This window comes from Aythya fuligula, chromosome 14 (genome assembly GCF_009819795.1).
Source record: "Aythya fuligula isolate bAytFul2 chromosome 14, bAytFul2.pri, whole genome shotgun sequence".
In the NCBI taxonomy this organism is placed as follows: domain Eukaryota; kingdom Metazoa; phylum Chordata; class Aves; order Anseriformes; family Anatidae; genus Aythya; species Aythya fuligula.
Window position 1 is genome coordinate 17,226,495 of NC_045572.1, and position 19,705 is coordinate 17,246,199.

At 43.9% G+C, this 19,705-nt stretch overlaps 1 protein-coding gene across 1 annotated transcript; it reads left to right on the plus strand.

Moving 5' to 3' along the window:
* The first annotated feature begins 746 nt into the window (after positions 1-746).
* On the plus strand, positions 747-5,744 carry C14H5orf15 (chromosome 14 C5orf15 homolog). The gene is made up of 3 exons (XM_032196957.1): positions 747-873; positions 3,605-4,206; positions 5,029-5,744. Exons 1-3 carry the CDS (start codon positions 774-776, stop codon positions 5,158-5,160), a joined length of 834 nt encoding a protein of 277 aa, XP_032052848.1. The 5' UTR covers positions 747-773; the 3' UTR covers positions 5,161-5,744.
* The last annotated feature ends 13,961 nt before the right edge of the window (positions 5,745-19,705 follow it).

A 19,705-nucleotide genomic window follows, 5' to 3' on the forward strand; every position in this document is an offset into this window, starting at 1 on the left:
TGCAACACTTGTAGGGGAAGTTGTCTTCTTCCAGACTTCATATATTTAAACAAATGACACAGCTGTTCACAGTACATTGGCAGATACACAAAGTTTATTGGTGGTGCACAAGTCCTGTGTTCTTGGTGTGTTTCCTTATGTCCCTTGCTCTCAGTGCTTTTCCCTGAGCCTTTGGGCTACTTCTTGTTTTTCCCATTATTTGAGGCAGTATTTTTGAGTTTTTCCCATGATTGAGGCAGTGTTTTCAAGCTTGAGCACGCTCAGAGCTTCTGTCAGGGTGTGGATTGCCCCATTTGGGGTGAGAACGGGAAAGCGTTTTCTTCCTTCCTTAAACCTCGTTTCATGCGATTCTGACATTTCTGTTGTCGGAAGGTGCACGTGAGCCCAGCTGGTGGCTTTTCCTGAGCCGGCCATGAGTTCAGCTAATGGTTTATAGTCATTTCCCTCTCATTAAAGTCCAATTCTGCAAAAAAAAAACGGTAACGAAGGGAGCCCCACAACGCATATCCCTGCCACACAGAGGGACGGCGACACATCGCCTCACGGGGCACTGACTACGTGTAGGCCCCAGCTCTTAACGCCCGCCTTTCCCGGCGGAAAGGTCAACCCGTGTAATCCTATGGCCGGCCCCCACCCTTACTGCCCGCCTCCCCCGGCGGACAGGTCAACCCATGGAACCCTATGGCCGGCCCCCACCCCTGCCCATGCGCTCAGCGCTTGGAGCCCCGCGCATGCGCGGTGCTGCCGCCACGTCCGTGGGGGTGCCCGGGAAGATGGCGGCCGCCGTGGGTGGGAGCGGCCCGGCGGGCAGCGCCCTGTGCCTGCTGCTGCTCTGCGCCTCGGCCATGGCCGCCCAGGGCTCGAACGGCCCCGGTGAGCTCGGAGGGGAACCGGGAGAGCCCCCGAGGCCGTGTGGGAGCGGGGCAGTGCCCGAGGGAGGGAGAAAACCGCCCGGCGGGGCCGCTGCTGTGGGTCAGCGGGAGCCTTTTCCCGGCGGTTTTCTGCCTCAGAAGTCGCTGCGGCCGGGCAGCGGTTCCTGTTTATTTATTAAATTTGGGGTGTGTGTGAGCTGGGCCTCGTGTGGGTGGTGGGCATGGTGGAGCTGGAGGTTGGGGGCCGTGCAGGGGTGGGGGGCAGTGTAACGGGCTCCATCAGGCATCATCGTGCTCCGTGGTTTGTGCTCTTTAACCCAGTTCCCTATCTATTTGTAGTGTTCTCCCTGCTTATCTTTACAGAAAATAGTCGTATTTCGTTCTGCTAGTTGGCTTCTAGTGAAGTCAGTTTGCTTTCCTTATCCACCATCCCCTGAACCTCCAGACCAGCGGTACCATTAAGGAGCACATAAGTCAAGTGCGCTGAACCCCGCTCGTTTTAGGTAGGCTGCTCCTTGGGCAGCAAGGAGAGAGGGAATTACGAGGAGGAGGGAAGGAGCTGATCTGTGCCTGCGGCTCCTTTCTTACTCCAGTCTTGCTGTGGGTGTATCCAAAGCACTCAATCCGTGTTTCCCTTCGCCTGGTCTGATAGGTAGGGAACAGTGAAAGAAGTGGTTCAGGATGTTGGACAGAAACCTGGAAGAAACGAAAAATTTGTAATTTCAGAAATCAGCTTGCTTTATAAAAAGTAAACTTTCCCAGAAGTGGATTTTTACACGTAACGTTTACTATGAGGGCTGTGTCGTTAGTTCATTTGTCACCAGTGTCAAACATGAATATCTGTTTGTGAGGCTGAGGCGTCTCTGGAGTGCAGGCGCTGCGTCTAACATCACCTGACGGGGTTGTGTAACTGTGAACAGGGCAACCACCAGTTATCATGCCAAATAGTTTTGAGTAGATATCATAAATCAGTTGTGGTTTAGTTGCTAAGCTTGTTACTCCTGTTAAAACAAATAATCAAAACTTCCTTATAGGAATAAGTAGAAATTATTATTCTTCACTCATTGTCTTATTCAATATAGAAAATAAGGCAGTGTTCCTTGCTTTACTGGCAGGACCTTAATAGGAAGTATTTTCTCCTTTGATACAAGTGACCTCTTAAAGAGTTAGCTGAATGTGACTGTATCCAGCAATTTAAATCACAGTCCGGAAATATGCAGGTGTTACTAGGTAGCTGTTGATATGTCACTCCCATGGGAAAGGTAAAAAGAATCTATATTTGCTCTGCTACTTCACTTCCTTCTGGATGAGAAATGTTTAAGGACCTGTTCTCTTTATTTCCCCATTTGATAAAAGAAAAAAACACCTTTTGGAGAAGATGCATGTTCATGGAATTACTTAGCAGTTCAAAAATTGTAGTGGAATATTTGTTAGAGGGTTATTCTTGTTCCTTTTCTGAAAAGAAAGGGGGTTGTAGTAACTCCTGGTGAATTAAATAATTTTCTTTCAGTATATATTCATACCTCTGGAATTTTTAAATTGAGTAGAGAAATAATACTGGCTTTACCATTGAACACTTCTAATGTATTTTAATGTGGGAAAAAAATAGTCATTGTTTTCTCTAAAGGTTAGTTAACCACGTGTTCAAGTGGGGTTGGAGTTCTCTAAACTTTTGGTTCTTGTAGAGGACAAGTTTAAAGTTGACCTGATAGTTTGGACTGGTCATTTCTTCATCAGTGCCAACTGTTTTAAAAGTAAAGCAGGGGACTTGAAACTTAAGCAGAGCGACACCGTCAAGTCTAGTTCTTGTGAGAGTAGCGATTCTTTTCTGTGTTATAGTTGGTTAAAGTGTAATTCGTGCTGGAAAAGTGTACCATGCAAACAAGGAGAGGTCTGTTGTAACTGCTCCTCTGTAAATATACGTGTTTCATGAATAACATGATTCAGTATCCCCTGAATAATATTTTACTTATGAGTAATTTGACACAAGGAGTTGGTTCAGTGCTTCATTTCTAGAATTTGTAACTTTCCAGTGAGCCAGAGAACTCCCTGGGAGCACTTAATAAACTATTATGTTATTTATTAAAAAAAATATAATAAAAAATTAATAGTAGAACCATACTTGACTTGTATTTTTGGCATATCAAACTATGAGGCCTACTGAAAGTGTAAAACTTGTTTTTCCTTTTTAAGGTGCCACCTGATTTGAATCTGGCAGTTCATAAGTAGCCAATATTTTTTATTTTTATTTTTATTTTTTTAAAAAAAGCAAAGAGCTAACTAGTCAGTTTTAGAACACTTCACTTTCAGATTCAAATCTTCCTTGAGAGAAAGTGTGTTCTTACGGAGAAAATAGTGGCCACACGCGATTCTAGAAGGCATCATAAATGTACAACAGGAGTGAAGGCATGTCTCGGAACTTCTGAGTCTGGAAAATAAGCATGCTGAATTTTTCAGGACACTTTGGCATACAAATCTAGCAAGCATGTGCTCCCAAGGTATAATTCTTGTCCCACTGAAGACTTCTTTTTTGAACTTGCCAAAGTATGCGGCTGTGTACTTCTGCATATGAACTCTAAAAGGTTTGCAGTATGAAATCCGTCCTGCTTGTCATTATAAAGCTTCTTACCTGTAACGTAAGTGCCTTGCAGTCATTTTGTTTTTAGGTGAAGTATCCCAAGAGAAGCCAGTGCCTTGTCCTTAATAATGACTGTTTCTCTTCTGTTTCTCAGATTCTGTGGGAGTGGAGAAAGTTCAAAATGTTTCTTCTAGAAATGTGAATGAAACGCTAAGTAGCTCTCAGAATTTGACAGACACCCTGCAGAGTGTAGCCCCAACAAAAAAAGCAGCAAGCCCAACAACAGCTAAAATCAGTTCTGTGACCGCAGTGAAACCATCCCCAGCAAAAGGTGATTCTCCATCGAACGAGGTCTCTCGTGCCGTGACTGCTAGTCCTGTATCTCAGATGGAGGTTGATGCCTCTGAAGATACTAAGATTGAGGAAGAGGATCTGCTGACAGATTTGAAAGACACACTAAATAGTTCACCACCCATAGAAAAAGAACCTCTGGAGTCAGATGGAGGAGATGACTATGGTCCTTATGAAATGACATCCAATTCCAGGTACAACCCAGACCTCCTTGAGATGCCAGAAGATGAGGACTCTGACACCATCAGTAATTACAATGAGGAAATCAAGTCCCTTGATGAGAAGATAAAAGATGTTTCTGTCACAGGGTTGGAAGAAGAAGATGACAGCCACTTCTTTTTTCATCTGGTTGTTGTTGCCTTCTTAGTAGCTGTTGTTTATGTCACCTATCACAATAAGAGAAAGGTAGGTACGCTGTGAAAGGTGGAGAGATGGCTTTAGGATTTAAAATGCAGCTGCATTGCCTTGTAAACTGTTTTTGTAAGAGGTATTTAGCTTTTTGGAAAACTAAATCATTGACCATTTAGTCTTGTTGAGGTACTAATATGCAGGTCATTGCTGTCGTCTTTATCTGTACAACGAAAATAAACTTGAATTAAGCATTTAAAATTAGAAAATCAATTAAATGATATGATATTGACAATCAATCAGTTCAGTAGTATTCACTCACAGTATACAAGACGAGTTCTAGGCAGGAGACCGGAGTGAAGTCTTGTGAAAGGTGATTAATTTTGGTACTGCACAGGATTATAAACACCAAAGTAAGGAACGTTAGTCCCAAATGATGTGGGAATGTTCTTGTTCTGACTATGATAATCCTGGTAATAGATTCTCACTTTGAGGTGGTCTCTATATGGTAAATATTCTGGGGGGTTAACTGTAAACTTTCAGGAATTGTCTGATTCATAAGATGAATAAGCTGATAAATGTCATCAAGCTGGGAATAATTTTAATAGCCTGTATATGCACTACCACTGCACACGCATCTTCACTAAAAGAGCTATGAGTTGAATGCTGTGTTTTTGCCAAACTGCAGTTGAAGTTGCCAGTAGGTGATTTGATGGCAAGGATGACACGGAAATGTCTGACTGCTAGTGCTGTGTCTTACAGCAATGCTGTTGCCAGGTCCTCGGATAGAACTGTGATATGAATGCAACTGTTAAGCTGGCTATCAAAACCAAAATGTTTTTCCATGCCATTCTGAAAGTTGTCTGCTTTTTCTTTCAGATCTTCTTGTTGGTCCAGAGCCGACGATGGAGGGACGGCCTGTGCTCCAGAACAGTAGAATATCATCGTTTAGATCAAAACGTTAATGAAGCAATGCCTTCTCTGAAAATAACTAATGACTACGTATTTTGAAAGCACTGTGATTTGAGTTTGCTGAACTTATCACTCTTTGCCTGCCTAATCATGTAACAATATTCAGGTATTCTAAATATGCCACTTGTACTGGAATGAGAAGTACTCTCTTTCACCTGGATGTTTTTGAGATTAAATCTCATGCAAGATCAAGGGCATGATGCATCTGTTTGCTACTTTGGTCAGATTTTAAATTGACTATGAAGATACAGTTTAATAATTAGTGCTCTTTCCATTCGTTACAGCATTTTCATTGCTGTCTGGAGCAGTCTTAATAGTTGTAATACAAAAAAAATAAGCATAAAATATTTTAGGTCTAATAAATTAATGAGTTTGGCATCACTAAATCAAATTAATGATCTCTTTGCTAATCACTTATATGGCTCATAAATCCTGCTATATTGCAAACTTAAAATATAATTACTTTTTCCCGTGCTTAAATTCTGATGCTGCAAATCTTTCATCTTGTCTCTTTTTTGTTCTGTTTTTGCTTTGCATAGCTCGATCGTGTTTTAGCCAGAATGGCTAGCATGACAACTTCATAATTTCTGTATGTGTTCATGCAGTAAATCATTTAAAAAGAATTATGTATAAAGCATTTTATTTCAGAAGTTACATACTGCATATTTCTTTAAAATGTTTGAGATCCATGGGAAAGTATGCAGCTTGACTGTCCAGTTTTTTCCTCTAATGATATTTATGGCATTTTCATTATCTTTTGAAATTAATGAATGGAAAAAAAGCCTTGTTGAATAAACCTACTAAGAAATAGGCAGTTGACAGGCTTCCAATGAATCAAAGCTTTCTGCTGAATTTTAAGAATGTTGGGGAAAATTTATGTTGTTGGGTATATTATAAATAGGAGAGGCCTGAGAGAGTAAGAATAATTTATTTTGTTGTTATTCTGACCCAGGTAACAGGCAGATGAAAGTAATGGTGTGTGGGGCTGCCAGTCTGTGGCAGCACACTCTAATTTTTGAAAAATATTTACGCATTAATGTAAAGCAAGTTACTGGTACAGTAGTTTTTTTTTTTTTTTTTTTTTTTTTTTTTTTACCTTGTCTTTTGTACTTTATTTATGTTTTCATGAGTTGTAAAATATAAAATCTTAGTTTTCTGTACATTCTGTTTGTTAGGTTTCAGACTGATAAATATGTAAATAACGGTGGATCAGAACCCCATAATTAATGACTTGGTATTCAAGTAGTTATGTAACATTTTGAAAAAATAAATAAATTTACAGCTGTTGGCATGAGGAATCTGAAGGCATGATGCTATCTTAAAAAGGAAGTGCTAAAAGTTCTAAATCCTACTGTTAAATGAGTTGTTTTCATAACCACAAGAAAGTAAAGCACAAACAAAATACTCCAAAACTCTTTTCTTGCAGCAATTTTTATCATATTTGGACTTGTATCACTTAATATTTTGAATAAGGTTTTTAAAATAAATGACAATAATAAGCTTGTGTTTTTTTTATCTTAACTATTTCACTGCTTTTATACAGTATCTGCTGGTAAAGAGCTTGCTTATGCTTAGGATTGGACAACCCATTCAAAATCATATTTTTTCTTTGCACAGGGAAAGTGTGGAGTTTGTTTTACGCCTCTCAGATGATATGCAGGGTAGATGGCAAGGTTCAAATGAATATTTTAAGCTATAGAACTGAATCATGTCTTTAACAGGTAATTTTTTATATGAGTTATATAATTTAACAATTAATGTGGAAGATACTTCAAACTCTCACCTGAACATACCCACATTAAAATAAACATTGCTGTGGTCAAGATCCAAAGGGGAAGGTTACTCTGCAAAGCTCCTTTATTAAGTTTAAATTTAGAATTGGAGAGAAGGAAGCTAATAATTTTTTTTGCTCCTAACAAGTTCAGTAACTTTCTCTTTAAATAATATAAAAATCTCTCTATATAACAATGTAAATCTTATATATATATATATAAGAACAAAAATCTCGCTTTTTTCTTGTCCTTAAACTGCTTGTACTTGTGCAGACTGTCTGTTGGAAGGGAAATTTATTAGCTTCCCAGCTTCTGAGCTGTTCCTTCCAACAAAGAAACTCTTAAAAAAACATAACTTTTGCTGGAGGAAGAACGCGCACGGCTAATAGCAAGATCGCCTTTTGTGAACTTCTTAAAGAAAACTGCCAAAGGTCTAACATCAAGGCAATTACGAAACCTGCTTCTTTGCAGTGTGTTTGGGTGCCGTTGCATTTTAAAATCCTCTTCTGTTCTAGCTCTGCTGTGACTGCTTGTCCCACAGCTTTAGTATTCATTAGTTGCACCTGACAGCATTTAGGCTAATGGACTGAAGCTCGCTTTGGCTGTACTGCGACAGTTAATAAATTCTCTTTTGTGGTGTATCTTTAGCTGTTTTCTCTGAAAATACTTGTGCATGAGGTGGCCTTTGAGGAGGACATTGCATGTTGAGCCTTTTGCTCTTGATAGTCATATCAGTACTGAAATCTTTTTGTTTCGGGAACTGATACTGAGATTGTGAAATCATGGCTTGCATGTGTGTCTTCTGTAGCTGGGAGCAGCCAACAATGCTTCGCTCCAAATACTTAAGATAAACAGTTACTCTGCTTGCTCTAGCTATTGTGCACAATAGCTTTGTATCGCAAATAAGAGAAAATTTTCTTTTAAATATTTATGCATTTTCCTTAATAAGGCTCTTTACCAATAATACTAAGGAAAGCTGTTCTGAATGGTTTTAAACTCACAGGAAATTAACATGCATTTGAAATCCTTGAAGTTCTTTAAACAGCAGGTTTCATTTGGGGAATTATCTAAATGGATTCACTTCTCGGATGCTAATGTATTTTAAGTGCTTGAGGCAAATCTTGCTCGATAAGGTTGGCAGTGACTGCAGTAAGCTGCCCCAAGAGATAGGCTTGCTAGACTATGGCCATACATAGCAGAAAGTTTGCGGATGCATCTAAGCAAATTAGTTTAAATAATGATGTTTGTGGAATATCTGTTTTTAAAGCCTGCATACTGATGGTCCTCTCTGTCATTCAGCTGATAATGCTGGCGTAAGGGAGAGGCTGCAGTACCTGTTAACACTGGGTGTCCGTGTCCTGAAGGAATGAACGCTAAATAATCAGCTTGTTACTGACGGCATGCTGCCATCCAGAGCCTGCAGTGTGGTAAGGTGTCCTGGGTTGGAGCCTGGAGTACTTGTGCTCATGCTCATCACTGCTTGTAGCAAGAGAGTACTGGAAACAGGCAGGAAGTACTGCACAGTCACCTCAACCTCAGATGACTGTGCTGAATTGCTTCTCCAGTGCCCTCGTACACCGTTCTGTTATCTTGGTACCATAAAAGAACCACACACTTGCCCAGACCAAAGATTTGAAATGCACTCAATGGTTTCAACTTTTTTTTTTTTTCTTTTTTCCAAGGAAATCTTTTTCATTCACAATAGCCCTTGGATCATCGCCTGTACAGGGGAAGTGCCTTGATAAATCGACTTGGGTGGCTTGATACGGTGCTTCCTAATAGCACCAATAAAGGGGGGAAAGGTTTCATATGACCCAGTTTTATAAGGACTCCACCAGCACCAGGAGAGTGGGGTGTATGTCATCCGTTGTGCAATAAAAGAGCCATTTGCTGATGAAGTAATCAGGGTTGAACTACTGTTTTTTAATTTCTTTAATTGAATTTGCTTGTGGAAAATTAAGAGCAGGCAATCAAAAATTCATAAGGTGCTGAGATCAAACAGAGGAAAAAGCAAGCAGATTTATGTCAGATCTTACCAACAAGAAACGTCTTGATGAATTTCTTCACTGAAACAAGGAAACTTTCTTGCATTAAGGTGAATTATGACTTCCATCAGTATTCTGATAAAAGGAATAAAATATTCCTGAAGAGCTTTCTGATTAAACTTCCAAAGATGAAAGTTGAAGCTCTATTTATGTAGGTTCTCGTTAGTGGTTGAGTTTTATGAAATGAAGAAAGAAATAACGAATAGGATTGTTTAAACAAACGATACATTTCACTTTTACTATCCAGGAAATCAGGTATTTTAAAATATTTATAGTTTAATTTTCATTTAGTACCAGTGCATATTACTCAGCTAAGTCAACTGTCCTTGGCTGCTGCTCAGCTGTGTACAGGGTGAATAGCGGAAGGTTTATCTAAGCAGGGTGGTTTGAGTTACGGGAAATTAATTTGCAATGTGGGGATGAAAAATGTGGTGTCTCTTAAATTTAAATGCTACAAAAATATTAGAAAGTGAAAAGGGATATTTCTATGGTTCTCACGCAGACTACTAGTAATATTAGGAGAGGAAGAATACTCTACAGCTGTAACTCAGACTTAGGAAATCTTTGGTTAGTTCCCCAAAAGGGAGCAGGTATTTCTTACACATTTATAAGATATATATTTCTTGCACAGCCTGTAGCTGTACAATCTTCTTCTTCCTGTTTTGATTTCCAGCCGTTCTGGGGCACCGAGCTGGTTTACCATGCAGCCAGAGCCATGCCAGAGCTTGGCTCAAGGCAAGCGAGCAGAGTGTTCAGGACAGAACTGGGAATGCTCCTCTTGAAGTAGCAGCAAACTGTTATTTTGGCTTTTTCTAAAGCTGTTACCAAGCTACCCCATAAAATCAACCCCAAAATGAGCATTTTATGTTGTAGAGTCTGGTTCGATGACTGCTCACTGCAGTCTCAGCATGATGATGATTTTTGTTGCTGAAAGGCCAGGCTGGCCTGAGGCTTTGGGGTTTCTTTTGGTTAGTTTGGGGTTGTTTTTTTAATGGAGCATTTTAGGAGGGACAGTCCTGAGCTTGGTGTGCTTGGCCCTCCTGTTCCTCTCTCCTGTCCTGAGCCCAAACCGAAGCTGCATTTTGCACTCGTACAAGGCTGAGTGGCTTTATGGGAGTGCTAAATCCTCATGTAAGGCTGATAGAGCAGTAATCTTCAAGGCCATATATCCTAGCCACTACAAAGCAGCAGAACTAATAACATCATTCTTGTGCCTTTTCTTTCACAATCAAGTCTTCTTTAAGGAGGAGCCCACAATGCTGTTTTCTGTTAAATCTTTCTGATACAGAGCATCTGGATGTCCTCGCTGTAAGAAAAATGGTTAATATCACAACTTTCTCAGCTTTGCTGTTTCCAATATATCTAATTAGAAGGGGAAGAATGAGATCTTTTCTATAATTGGTCCTTAAATCATTATCAAAATCATTTAGCAGCCTCCTTAAACTTATTATAATTACAAGGTCTATTGCCTTGTTAAGTTATTAGCACTGAAAATCACTAATCTTGGCAATTTCTAATGTTTATTAAAATGAAAATACGAAGGTCATATTATCCTTATTGAAGTGCACTCATTCAGGTTTTATTAAAGATTAAATCAAAGCAGATTTAATCACTCTGCTTTATACAGTTCTGTAAACAAAGTGTGTGATTAAGCTATGTAAGGAAGCTGGGAGGATAAGAACTGAAGTTCAGGCTCACAAATATACCAGGGATGCTGAAATACTGTTTCCAATTCAGATTACACAAATTAGTGGACTCCCAGATTGGCTGATTGCAAAGCTGTTAAGAACATAAACTTCCCCTGTGAGGTTGTGGCATTACGGTGTGTGTTTTTGTCGTTTTTCCTGTGAGGAAAGGCTGAGAGAACAGGGTCTGTTCAGCCTTGAGAAAAGAAGACTGAGAGGGAATTTTATCAAAGTTTATAAATACCTGAAGTGTGGGAGACAGAGGGACATGGCCAAGCTCTTTTCAGCCGTCTGTGGGGACAGGATGAGGGGCAGTGGCCACAAAATGGAGCCCAGGAAGGGTCGGAGCCCCGTATGAGGGAGGTGGAGCTGGGAAGGGTGAGCTTCTCTGGAGAGACCTGTGGCACCTGTGGGAAGCCCCAGCCTCGGAACAAGGGCCCCAGGCTCTCCACATGGGCCTGGCTCTGCATGGGGCTGAGCTGCAGAAATTTATTTGATGCTTTTAAAGCCAGCCAGCACAAAGTTTCTGAGGGGGGCAGCGCCTACTCCCTGCCACAGGGAGCCCGAGCTGCTGCGGGCGAAGCCCTGGACACAAGCCACTCAAAATCCGGAGCAAAGCGAGCTGCCCCTGCCATGAGGCTGCTCCTGAGGGGGCCACCATTTGCCCACCATTTCCCCAGGGAAAAGCTGAGGGAGGCAGGGCCCGGCCCCGAGCAGGGCCAGCAGGGGGCAATGTGGCTGCGCCCACGGGCACGGCCCGGCCGCGCTCCCGGCCTCAACCCCGCCCGGATAAACGCGAGGAGCTGCTGGACATTAAGGTCTGTAATCGTGTGTTTGTGTGAACAAAGATTGTCTTTAGGCCCGTGAGACTCAGCAGAATAAGCCCCAACTCTTAATCAGATGACTTCTCTAACGCTGGGGAAAAATAAATGTTAACCCCGGCATATGTTGTCTGTGTGAGAGGAAAACCTTGGCGAAAAGACACCAATCTCCCTAAATGTTACTGCTTGGTAACAGGGAAATAAGCACGAAGAACAAATATTGCTAATTATGGGGTTATAATATGAATTTTACCTGAGAGTGTCTAACCTTTTCCAGAGTAATATAGAAATGATTGCTGCGTGCTTGAGTAGATCCAGATTTAGAAAGGTACCTCCAAAACACTAGTTAATAGAATAATTACATTCATGCTGCTAATACCCATTTCCTTGTTGAACTTGGTGTCTGAAAAATGGTTATTTTATATCTGTAAATAGTCTGCTTGCCTAATTGCTTGCTTAGACAGCTCTGTTCCCGATTACACACATGTATGGGAACTGCTGACACCTGCGGGGACCCAGTGTGGGCCAGGAGGTGTCTTAGGGAGGTTGGGAGGGACATTTGTCTGTCTGAGGGAGGTATAACTGCTTTCCAGCTAACTGCTGCCGGGTTTTGAGTGACGTTCTTCCTTCCCCAGGGCTCGAGGAAATGCAGCATCCAGCGCCCCGGATGACTGCAGGTATGGAGGTATGGAAGGGGGTACAGCTCCTGTAGTGCCCCGGTGTCACCCTTTGTGGTTCAGCCGGGCCCTGAAATGGCTACGGGGCCATCACAGCCACATGAGCCCTTCTGAAGGCTGCAGCATGTGCCCAGGTCCCACACCATGTGTGAGAGCTGAGAGAAGGTCCCCCATCCCTGCCCCAGAAAGCAGATTTCTCCTTCATGCTCACAGCAGCAATTCACTTCTCTGGCAGCCCGCTGTGGGCTCTGTTATGTTCAGAGGACGCTGCTGTGCCTCCAAAGCGTGGCAGTCCTCAATGCCATTCCTCTTCACGCTCTGTGCAAAAAAATAAAATTGAATATAAAACCTAAAACACCCACTAAATTGACACAGTCATTAACACACCTCTTTCCCCAAGATTAAGGTGATTGATTGCCTAACAAAGGCTTATCAGAACGATTAAAAGAAAGGGAAAACGATCCTTAGGGCACCCACCACGCCTCATGGTTCACTTTCTTTCTGTGTAAATGCTGGTCCATGAACATGGAGGAAATATCTGTGGCAGAGATGGGTTCTCCTTGAAAATACACCAGTGAGACTTGGGGATAGTTCAGAGCTGACCCAGTGATTAAGGAGTGGTGGTTCAGCAGTAGCACCACAGTGATATTGGAGGGCGACTCATGATTATTCTAGTGCCTGCCTTAAATATTTGAATGTGCTCTGTGTAAGCTGAGTATCCGTACAAATTTCAGACTGAAGTGAATTCAATTCATTTATATTATTAATATAGCAAAAGAGCTGGAGTTCCTTTAGGCCTCTCTGGTTTCCAGGTGGTGTGCTGCTTCTTTCCTAGGGTAAGGTCACGTAAAGCTCAGGTTTTACTGTTAATAACAACGAGTGAGGCCCTACCAAAGCTCCCTGCTCCTCTATTAGTGGTGCTAGCAAATACCTCCAGACAGGCTAAGCCCAAATGGCCAGAGAAGGGTGTGAGTGAGTGCTGCAGGGGGGCATCAGCGCAGCAAATGCAGCAAAATTAAATGAGGCCACACGTTTCTGCCCGGTTTCTTGGTGCAGTGCTGCTTTAATTCTCTCTCAGCCCAGATTTGCAAACAGATGCTTGGGTAACGGAGGGCTGAGGCTTGGTAGCTGATGGTCTGGGGCCTGCTGCTGCTCAGGCTGGATTATACCTTACCCCATAAACAATCCTACCGGCTTTGTACAACATACCAAATAATATTGAAGGGAAAATAAAAAGTCTAAATTAAACTGAGCACTGTGTGCAGCACTGTAAATGAAACCTTTTCCTAGTGAAACACCCCTGGCAGCGTGCGCTGGAGGTGCAGGAAGGACACAGGGCTTTTAGCAGCCTTTGCTCCTTTTAGCCAGAGGATCTTACCCTGGTTTGGGTTTGTGGTGCTCTTTACCCGCCTCTGGATCACTTTGGGATTGATGTCAGATCAGGCATTTGAATAGAGCAGCTAGAGTTTGTATTTCAGAACAAGATTATCTTGAAATATTTACTGTAGAGGTGTTGATGGCACCAGCATGTTTGTGTCAAAACGTCTGACTGACATGTTGCTTTTCAAATAACCCTTCGCTCCTGAGATACTTAAAAGCTTTTCCAAACATATTCTCCTATCTCTGGGGGTATAATCTGCTTGTTTCAGATCTGGCTTGCTAAGGGCTGTCTTTTTGCTTTTGAGCAAGAATATTTGAATGTCAGGATTTGTTCAGTTTGGTGAGTGGGACACTTACAGATTTCTGTACAAGCTTTTACCATTTGTTGTGGAAATCACTGCTCGGATGGAAGTCTTCACTACAAAAATCATATATACAACGTGTCACCTATTACCATCAAACCTCTTGGAAAAAAAAACCCTTACGTAACCCAAACCCTAAAATATTTTCCTCTATTGAAGACGCACAAAAGCCCGCTGCTCCTAACAGAGTTTTAACCCCTAGGGGATAGTGCAAGAGCGAATGGTTTTCAAAATTACTGCAGTTGCTGTAAATCCTTGAATACTACATTGGCATGTGGAAATAAGCAGGTGTCATGCAGAGAAATAAGAACCCTCACCTCATTGAATTTGTGATCCTGAAATGTTTGAGCCTTTTTGGCTGCAAAGTGGTCCTAAAAGCGTGGAACTTAACTTCTGGGCTAGGCAAGTGCAACCACAGCTAACTCGGTGCCCTCCCTGACTGCCCTTTGAGGTGAGCTTCTGGGCAGCTGGGAGCATCCCCACCTGAAGTTTTGTGTGCACAATTTCCATCAGCTGAAAACAGCCTGATTACTCTGTAGGTGTTTCCCTGTTCTGCTCCTTGCCCAGAGCCTGAGGGTTTCATTCCCAAGCCCCCAAGGAGCTGCAGCAGGGGTCCAGCAGAGCCCTTGTGCTGAGCCCCGCCGCTCCCAAACTCAGAATTTCAGGAATCTGTGGCATCAGAAAGTTGAAAAAAAAATAGGAAATTGAATCCCTTCCTCTCCACTTACCATTTTCATTATTTTACCATGTTTTAGGGCTTACACGTGAACTTTAGTCTCTCTTTTTTTTTCTTTTTCCTTAAAGCAGATTAACACTTTATAAATAAAGATAAGAGAATTATGAAAACTCCGGAGAAAGGCAGCGTTTGTGGTGCTAAATTATGCAGCAGCCCTGCCAGTGCTGTGCGTGTTCATTACCGGGTGGTGCGACGCAGACAAACCTCTCCTCGCCTCCACAGCTGATCCCAGGGGATGGGGAGCCCTTCACCCCACAGCCCTATCCCAGGGGGCACGAGGGCTGGCACCGCAGCCCCCTCCTGCCAGAGCCTTCAGTCTTTATTTCCCCCTTTCCGTGCCCAATGATGGCCATCTGGGCTTGGGCGCGCTGTCGTGTACCTCAAGCTGCTTCCAGCAACACGGCAATAAAATTGCAAGATGCCTGCAATCTGTTTGTAATCTCCTCCACAACATCCCCACCTGCAGCCTGCGAGCGAGGCCGTAAATACTTCCCTCTGCGCAGGATGGATGCAACTTTCCCAAGGCTCAATTGCCAAGTGAACAGGTTTAGTTTTGCAAATGTTGTTAGACTTTGTTGTTATTATTTTAAGAACGCCGATTTTACTCCCCCTGCCCCTGTTTTTTTTTCCTGTGGCTTGCTCCTCTTTCCAGCAAGCCTGTTCAAAGCTCAGCCCAGGGATTTCTCAAGCCCTGCAGGACCCAGGTTCCAGCTGACCCAGGGCCCCAGCAGCAGCTGAGATGCTTTGCAGCAAGATTTTGTGTAGCACCTGACTGATTCTGTGTTACAGAGGGAGAGAAGATGCTGCTAATTTAGGTACGTGTTTCCCAGTCCACACAGGTGTCTTCTCTGGCTGTAACACTACCTGAATCTTAGGTGGGCAACTGGTACGAGCTCTGAATACATTTATTGCTGAATGATAGCAATGGGATACGGAGAATGTGCATGCAATAAAAGCGTGGATATCTTCCAACTGCTGTTGGCAAAACGCTTGATTTGGTGAAGATTTATCATAACAAGCCATCTCGGCTGGAGATGGGCTTTCAAATGCCTCTGCTGCTGTACAGGCTGTCTCCTGACGAGCAGCAGTCACAGCAGTGGGGCTAAACTTGTGACAAACTGCAGAAGCACACGTCTTCCGTGACATTTGTGAGGTGACAATGAGCCTTGCCTTTGCAGTTCTATAATTTCCTGCAAATAATTTTATTACAGTGCCGTCCGCAGGCTTAAACCCAGCGCAGAGCTGTGATGTACTGAACATGCTTTCACACCAGGGGAAAAAAAGAAAAAAGTGAAGCTGATACAACATGATGCTTCGCTGTGACTTTCTCACGAGCCTTACGAGGCTCTCCAGTCTGCAAAATCCAGCAGCAGGTCGCGCTCCCTGCCTCTGGCTGGGCTGTTTGCGTTGCAGTTTGTATTTTTGGGGTGGTTGCAGCAGCTGATTTACACTCAGCTTAATCTCAGAGGGAAATTAACACTTCTGTGACAGCCTCGTTTACAAGGAATAGCACATTGCTCGTCTAGAAGCTCGTCATTGCCGTAACTAATTAACACAGCATGCTTAATTGCTCTGTGCAATTGAGGGTGGAGTTCCATTTACCTCCGGTGAGGTGGGGAGGGAGGGGGGAGCCTGGGCCCCTCTGTACACACAGAGATCAGCTCCGTGCTGCACTCAGAGGCTGTCCCTAACTCCATTTAGTTTTGGAAAGATGGGCTGGGACTGTTTGGCTTGCGTGGTTTTCCAAATGGATTTATATTGTGGCTAACCCCAAAATTTGGCAAATGAGTCTCAGCAGACCTTCGGTGATCTCAGGCCTGCCATAAGGGGCCTGAGCCTGTAATTATTTCCTTTAAAAACCCTCCCTCGGCTGAACACAGAGAATATTTAATTAGCTTAAAGCCATGATAGCTGTCAATCACGTGTCGCCCCTGCCTTAAAGGGCAGAGTTATTCCTGAAGACTTGTCATTAAAGGCAACCGCTGGTACAGCCGGCTCCGATCTCGCTAAGAAACAAGATTATAGATGGGTAATGTTACCATGGAAAGCCAAATGCTTTAATCATAGCCCAGCAACAGAGTTCTGAAAGCCACACGACCAGAAAACTTCACCAAAGCCAGGTGCCAGGTAGATAGTTGGATATTTGCAGGCACTCGAGGGAACTTGGAAATGGCTGGATTTGGCGTGGGGCTTGGCAGCCACAGCAGCGAGGGGAAGGTGCCAGGGGTGTGGTGGGGTCTGGTGGAGGATTGTTCTCAAATGTCCAGGGAGGGAACCTGGTTCTTGATGCAATTTTATCTGCTCTGTGGTCTCAGGAGCTTTTGGTTGTGAACTTTTACTGGCATTTGAGAGGAAGCCTCACATCAGGGAGGACAGAGCAAATTGTGGTGCCTTTCTCCTTGGTGCCACGGCTCTGGGGGCCCTCAGCAGCCCCCAGGAGACCCCAAGGGTTGTGCAGACCCAGCATTTTCTCACCTTGTTGGGCACTCACTAGTCAACAACGGGTCATGCTGACTTAATTTGCAGCCCAGATTTAGCCCAAAATTGGGTGGGCAGCAAGACACTGCCATGGTGTGTCACCGACCTGCCTTGGTGGCTCTCAAAGGAGGAGGTGCTGCCTGGGATCTGGGTAGAATGTGGCTGGGCTTAGTGAATAAATTTGTCTTATCCCATAATGGTTGGAAAATACATACAATTTGCCAGCAGTGACTTGCACCAGAGCCTTTGGTCCCTTTATCCCCAGAGAGAAAGGAAGGAGGAAGATTACTCACTTGCTCACAGCCAGGAACTAGGAGAAGCTGGGGCCAGTGTCCAGGCACGAACAGGTCAGTGGTTAGGGCCATGCTTTGGGGCAAGGAGCCACCCCCGTGGGGCAGCAGCCACGAGGATGGGCTGGAAAACTGCCTTGTTCTGGTGGAAAAATGGCCAATATCCAGGGCCTGAAAAAATACAAAAATACAAAGCCATGATGCCAACAGTCCCAGGTCTGTTTAGAACTGACCGAAGAAGCCATCGGTTCGTCTGGGATTTCCTCCTGTTGTGGCGAGACAATGGGAGCGGCTCGCCTGGACGTTTTATTATAGCCAGTGGGTACCAAATGTAAATTATACACTTAAAAAATGAAACCGATAAAAAGCAAGAAGATTTAAATAGGAGAGGGGCACATAGCAGCCAGATTTAAAGCCAGCTGGAGGTTATGTAGCAGCAATGAGATTAGGAGAGCCAACGAGAAAGCCCTGGGACATAATAGAGCTGATTTGTTATGGGTACAGAGCTGAAATAATAATAATAATAAAAAAATCTATTCTGCCTGTTGCCACACTCTTCCCCTGATCTCATAATGTTAATAAGATCATAATGAAAAGCTGGCAAATTTTGGGCTCAGTGAAAACGTGAAGGGCATGCTCTGGTTTTCCCCACCTGAATGTCACAGGACAATGCCTGTTCGGGCTGCCGCCTGATCTGAGTTTCTTCTCATGCAGCCGAGTTATGAATATGTTGATGCGTGTACTCCTCGGCAGGATTTAGTGCCTGAACTGTGATCAGAGTCGGTAATGAGCTAATACCTTTCTGTCCCCTTCTCCTGTCTGTGCATAAAGAACAAGCATTAGCAAACGCAGCAGAGGGGTGAGTTTGATGCAAGCCTGGAAAATTTTTCTGTTGTATTCCTCTGGGGGAAGCCTGGTGCTCAGACGTGCTGGTATCTTATGGATACCTGCTGGTAATTTTCATGATGGAAGAAGATTTTAATCTGTTGTCTTGGAAGAAGTTTCTTGGTCCGTTTGTGGTGGGCTTGCACATTTCCTGAGCTCCCATTTCTGAACCTCATGAGTCTGGGAAAGGAAACGGGAGCTGTTGCAAATCGGGGGAGAAGCTGCTGTAAAGAAAACGGGGGTAAATTCTTCTCCAAAGGTCGGTGCGGGCTGTAAAATCAGATTCCCAACGCAACCACATCAGCAAATACCTGGGGGGGCCCTGCCAACCCCAGAGGCTCTCAGAGCAGGGGGAGTGGTTGCTCTTGGGCTGCGCGCTTTGCGGTCAGGCAGCCGGATGCTTATTAGAGGTCTGACTCCACCGTTTCCTCATTCCCTTCTGAGTAAGCCCAGTTAGGCTAGAGCTTGAATCTTTATTTTTCAGTTGCTCCTTTTCCTGCTGAGGGGCACCACCACGCATCACCAGCAATGCCGGGGCAGGAGCAGGGCCAGGAGCAGGGCCAGGAGCTGCACTTCCCTCGCCTGTCCAGACCCACCAGGACCGAGGAGATGGCCGCAGCCCCTCTCATCACCTCCTCATTACATTCTGCTCCTGCTTGCAATTAGCAGTCCTCTTATTAAATAACGCTTTGTACAAATAACCAAACACGCTCTGTTGTTATTGCAACCCAAGCTTGCTGCTTGCCAGAACAGCAAAGAGTGGCTGTGCATTTACCTCCCGGCCCTGTTCAAAGGGAAACTTGTGTGGCTGCTGGTGGCTGCTGGCATTTCTAGTGCTCTGTCTGCGCCGGGAGAAGCTTTGTGAGATGCCAGGGTCTGACAGAAGCTCCCTCCTTGCTGCCACCAACCAAGTCGTTCACCAGGCGCTGCGTGGTGCTGCGACATCCCAGCTGCACAGCCTGGAGCACTGACACCCCTAAAAAGTTTGCAAGCTGGGAGCGTTACAGCTTCAGAGCCGTCTTAAACACTTTGTTTGCCTGCTGCTTTTCTCTTCCTTTACTTACTTTCTCACTTTCTGCACCTTTTTTTTTCTCCCTTCCCATTTTTTTAACTTGTCCCCTCTCCTCCTTTGCTTCACAGCCCGCATGCACCCTGTGAATTTGTTGGTTAGACCTGAAGGTGTAACAGTGGCATCGTATCCCTCTGCACGAGTACTGAGCAACTAATCAGTGTTTCAGGTTAGTCCTCCTTTAGTAGAGAGCTGCAATTCAGAGAGTTTTCATTTTGAGCCGTGAAGACAGGAATAAATGATACTTGTTAGGTGGCTGGTGGCACGTCAATGCTAACAGCTCGTTATGGCTTGGGCATGGCAGAGGAAAAGAAAATGTGGGGCTGGGGAATAACCAAGGCAAAAGCTGGAGCTTGGGCAGCTCTGGTAAGAGCAAGGCTCCTG